Here is a 12,246-nt window from a genome sequence, read left to right as displayed (position 1 = left end):
TCTCTGTGTTAAAGCTGCAGAAAAATAAATAAATAAATAAATAATGAGGTTGCAGTCCTAGCTTTACCATGAGCATCTTCTTCTCCTGGTGCTAGTCAGAAGAATGTCATTCCCCTGCTAGCAGGCTAATTTCTCTGCCTCTGACATGCAGATTTCAGCTTTTATTATCCCAAGACATACTTTTAAACTGAAGTCAATGAAAGCAGTTTAAATTTTTGTGGGACGATCCTCAGGCTAAAATTTTGTTATTGTTTTGAAATAAAGAACAGGTTGACAATGGCAGTATCCTGTAAACACAGTCAGAGCTTAAACTGAACAGATAAAATGGAAAAATTTAATAGTGAAAGATAGTACTCACTGGAATTACAGCCTACTTTAACATTTAAGTAGTCAACTTTTTTTGTTTGTTATAATTTCAAAGCATTGATTTAGAAGAATTTTTTTTTTCAAGTCTGAATCAGATTAACAACTTCCAGTTCTTTTTTCCCTTCCTCAAAGTAGTAGTAGCTTATTTCAGATTAGCTGATCCTGCAAACCCCAGCTAACATAATTTGATTGTCACAATAGAATTTCTACTACTGACAGTGAGGGATAAAAAGGAACAGGAAAGTGATAAAGATAAAAAGAGAAGACAGAAAGGATGATTAGAGAGGAACTTTGCTTCCACAGTCAAAGAAAAAATATTTGTCAGTTGCTGTAATCTGGGTATTTAGCAGCAGATACATTGTTCTTTGCTTCTAAATGTCACTCAAAGCTGTTCCACTGCAGCAAGCTATTTTCTTTTTACATCAAATGTAATTTTTTAGTTCACTACTATAGCTTTCTATGCATTGGCAGATGGCAAATGTGGAAACCCCCAGCTGTCCAAAGCATACTGCCAGGGGCAACATGAAGGTGAAGGCAGCTGAGGGCTCTGTATAAGGGTGTATTTAGGGAACATGAGACGGGATGGAATTATAGATTGAATTTTGGGGGATGTAGGGTACACACTCATAGGAAACCAGGATCCATTTGTTTTGTTGTTCATGCAAACATGTAATGTGAGAAAGTATACTTCTGTCTCACTTAAGAGAGTGTTATCAGTCTGATAGTTGCAAGGCTGTTGCTTTCATACCTGATGGAGGTGAAAGGTATGAAAACCACATTGCATACATAGAAGAGCAGCATGAATTTTCTGTAGGAAGTCAATGGAGTATAAAATTAATGTTTCTGGGGAAAATCCCCCACCCCTTGAATTGCGCTGTTACTCACAGGGACTTCCTGTGCGTGGGACAAAATCTGGGGTGATTCCTGTGAGCTGTGCTCCCCTGGCCCTTCTTGCAGAGCTGGGTCTGTGGGGTTCAGACATTCGTGCTCAGTTCCAAGCTGGCAGGTGTTTTATTCTGTTCTTTTCTGAAGCACAAGCCTCTTGTTTAGGGATTATAGCCACAAAAATACATTTAAGCAGACCTGTTATAGGCTAGTACTTAAAAATTATGCCTCATCAAGAAATCCGGAGATAAAATAGAAGCAAAGAAGCTTTTATTGAGAAGTAAAAGCTTTAATTATTGAACATATAGTAGTGACTCAGCTGCTGGCCTTTATTTGATGAATTACACAATAACAATCTGTTCCAAACGCACAAACGAATGGCAGAAGATCATCTCTTTTCAATTATGTTTCAGCTCAGAGACAACCTTTCACAAGAGTTACACACAACCTTTCCTAACGTGTTAGCTTTGCTTCTGTCTTATTTTCTTCCTGAATAAATAGATTAAAGTGACTCTCTAAGAGAATGAAATTACAAAAATAGCTGATACCTCACTAGACCAGTTTGAAAAGGCTGACACTAAATCTATCTAGGACTGAAGGAACACCACCCTCATTACTATGTCAGTACTAATAGGCAGAAAAATTACCAAAAATCATTATTTTTCAGTTTCAGTGTGCCTTCTTATTTCTGTAAAAAGCCAGCAATGCTTTTTGCAAACTACAGTCACTTTTCTCACAGAAATGTTGGAGTGCCTTTGTGAGAATAAGAAAAGTTGGCAGGTGGCAAACGTGAGAACACTTGGATTTGGCTGCCAGGCTGAATTTTCAGTTATGCTTCCGGACAGAATAAATTAGCAGGGGCTGAGATCCATGCAGCTAGGTTGTGAATAGTCATTATGCTCTGCGATCACTTTTATTACTTTAGCATGAACATATCTACCTTTGGAATTAATTTCAGGTCCAGGGAGTCCAAGCCTTTATTATTTGTGTCCGTGCCTTTATTATTATAAGAACAAGGGAGAATCTATAGCTCCTTCTCCTGCTGGAAGCAAATTCTTTGCAGCTGTTTGCTTTGAACACCCTGTCCTTTCTGAGCTCAGTTCCCATCCCCATCCCAAGCATGCTGTGGAGAAAAGAGAAGGCTCCCTGTGCAACTGCCACAGGCTCTGCTTGCTTCAGGCATGAGATCAGTCAGACCTTTGGGGATCATTTTTCTTTCTGAAGGCATATCATGCACTGAGGGTTTATTTGCACGGGTATTTGAATCATGTATATCTCCTTACTAGTCTTAACCATGTTTTATTCATGTTTGTTAGCTGTGATCTGTGACCACCTAATGAACTTATCTTTGCTTTTTGCTTTACAGCATTCTTCTTGATGAAGAGGGACACATTAAGATAACAGGTATGTGGGGAATAGAAAACTCCATGCCTGTGAGCTAATTTTTTTCCCCACTATGCTTCATGCAACTTGGTCTTTGCTTGGAAAAAAATCAGAAGCATTCTTTCCTCTGGCAATTCATCAAGCACTCATGTGCTGCACAGCACATGGAGAACATAGTATTTTCTTGGTAAAATCATTCTCCAGACTGAGTTGAAGCTTTTAATCTCGACTGCCTACCACCATGGATGGAGGGGTGTTCCCAGTATGACTGATTACTCCGGATTAATTTCTCTGAATTTATAACTGAGTAGAGGACACCTTGGAAAACCGTTCCTTTGTCACTCTGGAGATGCTGTCTGGCCATCCTTATAACTCTTTTCCATCTGCAATTATTATTCGTCAGGGTAATCTGAGCAAACATCCTTACCAGCATTCTTTGCCAAACCTGAACAGAGTGTTTCTGCTCATTTAAATATTCTCTTCTGCTTTGAGCCAGAACCTCAGAGAAATGGGTACACTTGCCTTCAAGACATTTTAACAGATGCCAGCAAGGCACTCCGCATAGGCAGGGCATCAGTGCACACCTGCCTATGATCTTTCCACACACAAAATATGTGCTCAGCCAGAAGGTGCTTCATTGGTTGTTTGGTGTGTTCTTCTCCAAATATGTTTGATTTGAACAGCCTAAGTGAGCACAAGTGTTAATAATCCTTTTTATAGACCTGACATTTTTTTTTTTAATTTATTTAGATTTTGGTCTAAGTAAAGAAGCCATCGACCATGACAAGAGAGCATATTCTTTCTGTGGGACAATAGAGTATATGGCCCCAGAGGTGGTCAACCGCCGAGGACACACGCAGAGTGCTGACTGGTGGTCTTTCGGCGTGCTCATGGTAATGGAAAGGTGGTATTTGTTTGTTGGGGGGGGTGGCTGGAGAAGTGATCAGATACCTCAGTGTTGCAGGGGTGAATCATTAATTGAAGATGATCATTAGTCCAAGAGCTACCATATACGAATACATCACAAGGAAAAATACCACAGAGAGAAAGGAGCTATCTATCCTAAAAAAAAATGATGTTGCCCCAAGAGCATTTAGGAATAAACTCATCACAAAATACAGTTAGCTTGAAAAGTAGAAGGAAGCTCCTGCATAAGAGATGGGTCCCTAGAAAACACTTTCCAAAAAGATCTCTGTGAGAGATGTCTAACTACAGTGAAGCTGCTTGGCTGATGATAAGGTGTTGATAACATGCTCGTGAGAGCTGCTGTGTTTGATGCTGGGATGCAATGCCAGAAAAGGCTCTCAGAGAAACATTAAACCCCCCTCATGCCTGCCTTTCCAAAATTAGGTCTTTGAGCTCTAACCTGCTTCCTTCTGTACCCATCCCACCTCTTCAGTCTCTGGTGTCATTACTGCTGAGCAGAACAAAGGGAAGGTCAGGGGGAAGTTGTTTTGTGACATTGCTATACATTTAAAACCTGTAGGTTAAAGCACTGTAGGTTTTTTGATGTGGTTACTCCCAGTGTCATTTCATCAAGCACAGCACTGTCCCTTGAGCCTCATTTACTACTCCCACAGTGATATGTTCAGGTAACAAAGATGAGGTCACCATCCTGAAGCATGTAGGCTTCAGGCTTGTCCCCTCACTCAGGGCACAGCCACTGACAGGCAGCCACAATACGGCTAGATTTCATGTGGCACAGGAACTACTTTAGGTAGCTGTATGTTATGCTACCCACCACAATCCAAAGACTTTGTTTAAATTTTTTTGCCCTAAGTAAACAAATGGTGTCTCCAAAGGAAGCAAGAATAGGAAGCAATTTGCAAACCAGAAACATTTTTGAGGAGGCCTACATCACTGATCTAACTGGTCAACAGCAGCTAATCTAGATAAACATTGCAGTTTATTACCTGAATTTAAAAGAAGAATATCCTTATCTCCTACAGACACAAATCCACTTGTGGTTGCTGAGCACTTATGAATCACATATGTTTGTTCATGAAAATCAATAGATTATGTCTCAAAATAAATACACACCAACCTTTTAAATTTTTTATTATATGTTTATTTTTGGAGGATAGCTGTGCCTTCTCACTGTCTGTCTCCAGTTAAAAAGAAACATTGATGTATTTGGTGCATAGATTGTTTTTCATTCACCTGCTAATGAACTTGGTTCCTTCCCACATGTTTTTTTTTGCTAGGCTTTCTTTTTTTTTTTTTTCCTCCATCTCTCTCTCTTCTTCATACCCTCTGGCAGGGATTCAGTATGTTAGAATTAGGAAAGATAAGAATCCACGTAAAAGGAGATGCTTTAAAGACAGTAAAAATCACTTTAACTGTAAGCTGATGCTTTAAGCCTTTGATTGCTACCATACATCTTAGAGAAAAAAAAGTAGTTTTTATCAGTTCAAGCTTTTTTCCTTTTTAACAATTAACTGCGGCAGGAAAAGGGGATTTCCAAACACTAAAAGTGCGTGAAGATTTCTGATACTGTCTTGTGCTCTTCTCAACATTCCTTGTTTTCTTCAGTCTGTCACCTGAATCTTCTGTTAGGGAAGCTGTTTTTATGCCAGTCTAAAAAATAGCAGAGAGTTAAATGGTATCCAAATGATTTATTAGCATTTCTTGAAGTTATTTGCAGTATAGTATGAAATATACTTAGAAAATATACCAGTTGGCATATGTGTAGATTGAAAGGAAGGGAACATGATAGTGTAATTTTTGTGTTTAAATTTTGGTCAGTAGAAGGAACACAGTAAGGAAGTAGTGATGAAATAGCTTGTAAGCTAGCCATCAGAAGAGCAACCAAACATCGGTTCTCTCGTCTGTTCTTTTCCGTGAACTGAGATTAATGCTACAATATGAAGAGGAGTCAGGGGTATGCATTGACCAGACTCAGTCTACAGTCAAACAGTGATCCTTGAAGGCAACATCAAATGTGAGACGTTGTGATTATTAATATCAGGACAAATTTATCTGACAAAGATTAGGTTCTAGTTTTATTAAAGTCAGTGAAAGTGAAACTTCATTTACCACCAGCTATGTCTTTGGTACTCACCACAAACCCCAAAATATTATTTGCTGTTTGTTTGCTGCTCAGACTGTTTGAATCATCTTATGGTAGCTTAGTAGGTCTCAATGCATATAGTTACATGAATCTTGAAATTCACCTTTCTCAAGCATTCTCTCCTCCATCCCATGGGGCAGGGTGAGCAAACAGCTGTGTGATGCTTAGCTGCAAGCCAGGTTAAACTACAACATACCTGCCTCTCATTTAGTAAACGCTGTAGTAAATGCTGGAGAAGTTGTGGTTTATCATATTCAGACATTTATTTTTTTTAACTTTTTTTTTTTTTGCCTTCCTGCATCTTACTTACTGTATTGGAGGTTTTAGATAGAGCATTGCTCTGTTTTAACACTATTCTACAAAAGCATATTTTTCTCATCAAGAGATCTGCATAAACTAGCAATTGACTTAACTTGTTAAAAATTTGTATGTATGACTGATAAATTTTGAGCAGCTCCACAAGAGCCTTGATGCCCACTATGTCATTTCTGAAGCCCAGATAAACTTGTCTGCAACATAACATGGAAGGTGGCTCATAGCAGCGGGTTTATAATTCATGATAATTCAGCGTACTGATTTACGAAGCCACAGCCATTGTGGAAGTTGTACCTCTTTTCACTTCAGGAAAAAGTACTGCACACCATTGAGAGTCATGTCAGCAGAGAGGAGATTATAATTAGAGAAAGAAAGGGTGCGATGACTCCATAGGCCATCCCAAATAAAAATAAAAATAAATATATGTCAGCAATGAAGTGAAATCTGCATTAAAAAAAAAAAAAAAGATTCCCTTGCTAGCCCAAGTATTCTGCTCTGTAATAATTTTCACTTTAACCTAACCATACAGTGACATTGGAAAAATACAAGATAACAAAGCAACACTATCTTCTTGTACAAAATCCTATCAAAATATTCTTGTTTCGTTCTCATTGCAAAGGATTGTCTTCTTAATGAATAGTATTTTGAATGTCTATGCTAGCTGCTATGTGAAGGTATACAAACCCTTTGGAAACACAAATTCATTATGCTTCACAGATGGCTAATAATGGTAAATAGTACATTTTACAAATGGTAAAACTGAGTGGCTGACCTGCTCCCAGCTTCCTGGAAAATGACTGGAAGTGCTGAGAGGGTAAGCCAGCCATTCTGACAAGAGTGTCTCTCCACTCTCCGGAAAGGAGTATTGACAAGTTTCTTCTGTAACTTTGCATTTTATCATTTATTGCCCACAATATTTGGGCAGACTCAGGCTGAAATGGTTTGCACTGTCTGCTGTCCCTCCATCTGCTATGATTATTCATCTGGCAATCATCCCAGGCTGTGGATTTTTTCTTGTTCATTCTCTTCCTAAATGACCTAACAGCATCACTTCTCGTATCCGTTCCCATCAGGCTTGTTTTGTGGTTGTATTAGTAGGCAACTGAATTGAAGCAGGGAATAATTGCCTTTCTTGCTGATTGGTACAGAAAGGAAACCAAGGTTGGAGGGAGGCAAAGTCTTCTGAGGTATTGGCTAAGAGAAGGTGGAGCCCCAGAATACTCAAGAAGTGAGTTGTTCTCAAGGAAAGCAAGGAACAAACCAACTAGGTTTATACAAATGAGGAAATGGGGAGAGTGGAAACTGCATTTCCCAGAGAAAAGAAAATTATAGAGTCTGCATTAATAGCCAAAAATACTGCAAAGTTTCTTCACACCTAGGCTCAGCTCCCAGTCAGCCTTCTGTGACCCATGCTACTCTGTATTTATGTGAAAGGCTGTTCACAGCAAATGCTCGCTTCTGCTTGCATGTTTAGGTTTAGCAAGTTCTTGATTTTTTAAAAAATAAACAGGAAACCATGCTGCTGTGCAGCAACCTTAACTGATAAGATTAACCATCTCAAATTGTGTGGTGGTGTTTTTTTTGTTTTTTTTTTTTTTTCAGTTTTGTTATTTCATTTTTAATCTTCTTCAACAAGTTTTAGAATCAGGACAGCATTTAGAGGAACCAGTGCTTTCTTCCAGCTGCTGCTGAGTTGAGTTCACTGAAGTCAAAAACTCAAGTAAATTTAACTCATAGTAGCTGCATTTCACTTTAAATATTGATGTTAAGTGTATTTCTTCTGAGTCTGAATTAATCTCAGTGTTAGACCTGTGTAACTGGAGACGTGGTAACAGTGCTAGCCATTAAAGCAGTGCAGTAAATATTCCCTGCAGCCTCCAGGACAGTCACTTCCCCTACTCCCTCCTGCAATTTCAATTTATTTTTCCTTTTCTTCCTCCTTGAACATTGCATCCAAGTTTCTTGCCGTCAGGTTGATTTGCCCTGCACACACACTGCATTTGTAGATCTTCCTGTGAGCTGCAGTTGTCGTCCTGCCACATAGTCACTGACCAAGCAGTAGTTTAGATCTGTTATCATTTGCATCAGCAGCATCAAGCCCATTTCTGCCAAAATAAATGAGCTGTTGCAGGCATTGTTAGTGCTGTTAAATTAGATTTATTATAACAACAAAGAAACATGAGCAAGTGTAAGTGAACATTTGGTACTTATCCAGAAAGCAAAGGAAACTCTTTAGAAATTGTGATGAGGGTTTTGTACAATATGTGTCACTTTTGTTACTGCCCTGGGAAGCACCATTCTCTGCCCCTCATCCCTAGGATATATGACCATTTTGGTCAGGAATAAAGCTCCTATAGGTCAGAATTATTTTGAAAATGGGACTTGAGCTCCTACGTCATTTAGGCAGTTTTATCAATTCTACCCCATCATATTTCTTTCTAGCAGACAAGCTGCTTTCCACCAGTCCTGCAAGACAGCTGCTGTCTTGACTTTCTTAGACCAAGCAGGAGTTAACAGCTTCATGTTTCCAAATCTTGTCTATATTTGTCAGTCATATGCACATTTTTAAAGTATTTTTCCTTGCTTCTGCCTTGTGTTTTATCCTTTTGAGGTAATTTGTTCATAATGCAGACAAATCCTTTGATTAATTATAGTCAGTTAATTACTAGGCTTCTAAGCCTCTCATTTGCTCTCTCCACAAGTCTAGCCTAGCAGTTTCATAGTTATAATTTTCTTATGTTTTCATATAGTTTTCTTATGACACGGCCCTATCTAATCTGCAAAAAGCGAGTAGTCGGGCGATGAAGCAGTTTGACAGTTTTTACTAATAAAAAGGCTCCTTTTGCAACAAATTTGCTTCCTGAGAGGAGTGAAGCTACTTGTGTGGTAAGGTACAAAAAACACATAATGGTTGCAATCTGTCCTACCTTAATAGATATTTAATTTATAGCAATTAATATTAATCAGTAAGTATTATTGTGGTAGAAGATATCCAAAGCCTGAATCAGAGACATAAGCAAATAATCATCCTCCTTACCCTCAGCGGACATTGTCCTCCTTTATACCTGGGCTAAATTATGTTCTTGTTTTTTTATTTGCTGATGCATAACCTTCAACATCCTTTAGTCAGAGGAAGCAACTACCACTGATACCCCCATGAAACGCTGAGGCTAGAGCTGCATGAAAGACCTGGTATTGAATCCATACTAAATTTCTTTGGCTGCTTTTATTACAAATGTGAAATTTCTGTCAAATTTGCTGAAAGCATTGCTCTGTTTCAAAGGAGCTATAACTGACTGATGTTTTCACTAGTGAGTTAAGCAAATAATTGATGATGATTGCTGAGTTTTGCTTTGAGACTTGGGTTCACTTAAATGTGACACTTGCAAAATTCATCGAGTACAGCCAGGGAAACCAAAATGGGAGAGAAAAAAGCAAGTAATAATGCCTTGAGGTTGTTGGATTTGAACATGTTTCTCCTGCAAAGTATAGCAATGACATTTCTAAGTAGTGCAAATGCGGTTGGACTCAAGTAAAAAGAAACATAGAATCATAGAATATCCCAAATTGGAAGGGACATGAAGGATGAAGAAAAGGTGTGGGATGGTGTGGTAAACCCATTTCCCTTGCACCACAGTCCGTGCCAGACACCTAAGAACAACCATACCTGTTCAGACTAAAGGTCCATCCAGCCAAATATCTCATCTCCAACATTGTCATAGGACAGGTGCTGGAAGAAGCAGCAAGTATGATACTTCTCATTAAACATACCAAAACTTAACCCTGATTATCAGTTTGTAACAAGGCTCTTGAGCTAAATAGTCATAGTGGTCCTTGATGTTCCGCAAAATCCATATTTGCTGTATTGTTTTTTTCCAAACTACAGCTTGTTGGACCGTTCCTTTTCCTCAAGTTTTTGGTTATGTTTGAAATGAATAGAAGATGATCATGGTGTAGATAAGCTATGCAGACTGTCTCAACACTTACTCACTTTGCCATTTTATTGTTATTCCACAGTTTGAGATGCTGACAGGATCATTACCATTCCAGGGTAAAGACAGAAAAGAGACAATGGCTCTTATTCTCAAGTGAGTAGTGAAACCTATTTCGTTTCCTTAACTATGAGTTAGCTGTGCCCTTGGGGCAGCCTATAGGTCCTATGTATATGAAGGATGGAGAATAATAATGTGCATAATGAGTTTTTCAAAGCTTTGTAAGGCATGGATTTGATAAGGTACGCACAGCTAATGCCTGCATGTGGCTCTAAAATTGCCTTCAGAATAAATAGAAGGAAGTGAACTACTGAGCAGGCCTTACAAAAGAAATGTATCTTACTTTCCATAATACAGAATGTCATTATCCATACAGATGTGGAAATAGATTTCTGCAGGATAGCTTATGTTTTGTTGTTTCAAGGTTTCACATCTTTTCCTTTACGTTTTTCACACTCACTTAATGTTAAGCACAGACTTAATTATTTCAGAGTTTGAAGCTTACCTTTCTATTACATTTTTTAACCTACTTCTTACATTTACGTTTTTTCTCTGTAACTGTGAAACACCAAGGGAAAAGTGTTATTCACTCTAATCAATATGTGATTTATTATCATTATTTTCACAATGTTTTCTTTGTTTCTTTAAATTTCTCTTGATTCCCAAATTTATTTCTGCAAACTAAAAAAAAAATTAAAAAGAAAAAACAAGTAGGAAAATGACCTATTTAGGCTGCAAACGATATTATGAGATTCATTAGATCTGCTCTAGTGATGCCAGTGGTAAATCATTCGACAGAACAGGATCAGGCCCTCAGTTTACATTGTGGTGTATTTAGGTAGTCATGCCTCTGGTCAGTAAATTCATGTGCCTGCCCCCTCCTGACTACTGCAATTCCGCTCTGTAAACCACAATATGATGGAGAAAATTTTTGAAAAATCTATTTTCTTTTCAAGTGTCGTGTTCTTTCAGAGCCAAGCTGGGAATGCCACAGTTCTTGAGCATAGAAGCCCAGAGCCTGCTGCGAGCCCTCTTCAAAAGGAACCCATCCAACAGATTAGGTATGGGCGTACAATTGATCAGTGCATTTGTCACGTGTGCTCCGTCTTGTCAGGTGGTGATCATTTCCTTTGGAGATCATTTCCCTGAGAGTTATCCTCTTCATTTTGTGTGCATTTTGTGTGCTTTCCCAGAGTGCAGGAAACCTTCAGCATTACTAGAGAAATTTGCAAAGAGTACAGGCAAAACACTGAAATCCCAAACATGTTATTAGCTTGGATTTTATTTTTTCGGTGCAGAGGGAGAGTGAACCACCAGCATTTATGAACTGTGTAACCCAACTCCAGCATATGATAATATAGGGAACTGGGAAGACAGTGATCTTTTTTATTCTGTGTAGGTTAGCTGCAGATCTGAGGTAGGGAGAAAAAGGGAGTAAAATTTTTCATGAGCTCTCCTATTCTAAAATGCATTTCAATGCTGTCTCATTCTGGTTGCTGGGAACATTTTAACAGTAGGCTTTCTTTGTTACCCTGAACATATTATCTCCTTTCTTACTGATGTATTTTCACCCTTTGTTACTAATTCCATTTAAGTTGTGATAAACTAAAGGAATTTATTGGATCATGTATCTTATGTCTCTACCTTTGGGAGGTTAATTAAGAAATTCATCACATTTATTCAGGTCATGGACCATGCCTAGCACATAATTTTCATTGAAATTTTAGTCTTCATTTGTTATGTGGAAAAATAAGAATGGTCATATCAAGTGAATGATACCATGATAATAGCACTGTATTCTTTTTCATTTAGAAGTTATATCCCGTTCTGTGAAATATATATATATATATACATATATATATATATATATATATATATTTTCCACAGTAGTCTCAGATTCTGCTGCGTTTTGAATGAGCAAGGGAAAATCTTGTTTCTAAAGGAAGAGGGCAAACCAGAGGGCAGTGGGGAATAACTCCAAAGTGCACATTTTATACTCCTCCTGGTTTCCTTTTCCTTTGTACCTCTCTTGTAGGTTTTGTGTTTGTTTGTTTTTACACTCTAATATACCACTTATCAATACCTTTTGATTACTGGTATCCTCCACTCATTCGAGTCTTCCTATTTTTAAATTTCCCTAATAATTTTAAATGCTCTGTTCATCTCTTGCCACATCCAAAGCGCTCTATCCCTGAGCCTGTGCCACAAAGTGGGTTCCCTTCCTCCCTTCACATC

The 12,246-nt window shown here is 38.3% G+C and overlaps 1 protein-coding gene across 4 annotated transcripts in view; it reads left to right on the top strand.

Moving 5' to 3' along the window:
- Positions 1-12,246, top strand: part of RPS6KA2 (ribosomal protein S6 kinase A2) — a 295,053-nt gene that overhangs the window by 228,804 nt on the left and 54,003 nt on the right. For all 4 annotated transcript variants that reach the window (XM_040554039.1, XM_040554041.1, XM_040554040.1 and 1 more), the window contains 4 exons: positions 2,618-2,655; positions 3,385-3,527; positions 10,037-10,107; positions 10,984-11,072. In XM_040554039.1, coding sequence (XP_040409973.1) covers positions 2,618-2,655; positions 3,385-3,527; positions 10,037-10,107; positions 10,984-11,072 — 341 coding nt within the window. The remainder of the gene's footprint in view (positions 1-2,617; positions 2,656-3,384; positions 3,528-10,036; positions 10,108-10,983; positions 11,073-12,246) is intronic.

This window comes from Cygnus olor, chromosome 3 (genome assembly GCF_009769625.2).
Source record: "Cygnus olor isolate bCygOlo1 chromosome 3, bCygOlo1.pri.v2, whole genome shotgun sequence".
NCBI classification, from domain to species: Eukaryota; Metazoa; Chordata; class Aves; order Anseriformes; family Anatidae; genus Cygnus; species Cygnus olor.
Note: the sequence above shows the minus strand (reverse complement) of the source record. Positions and strands in the feature narration are given on the sequence as shown.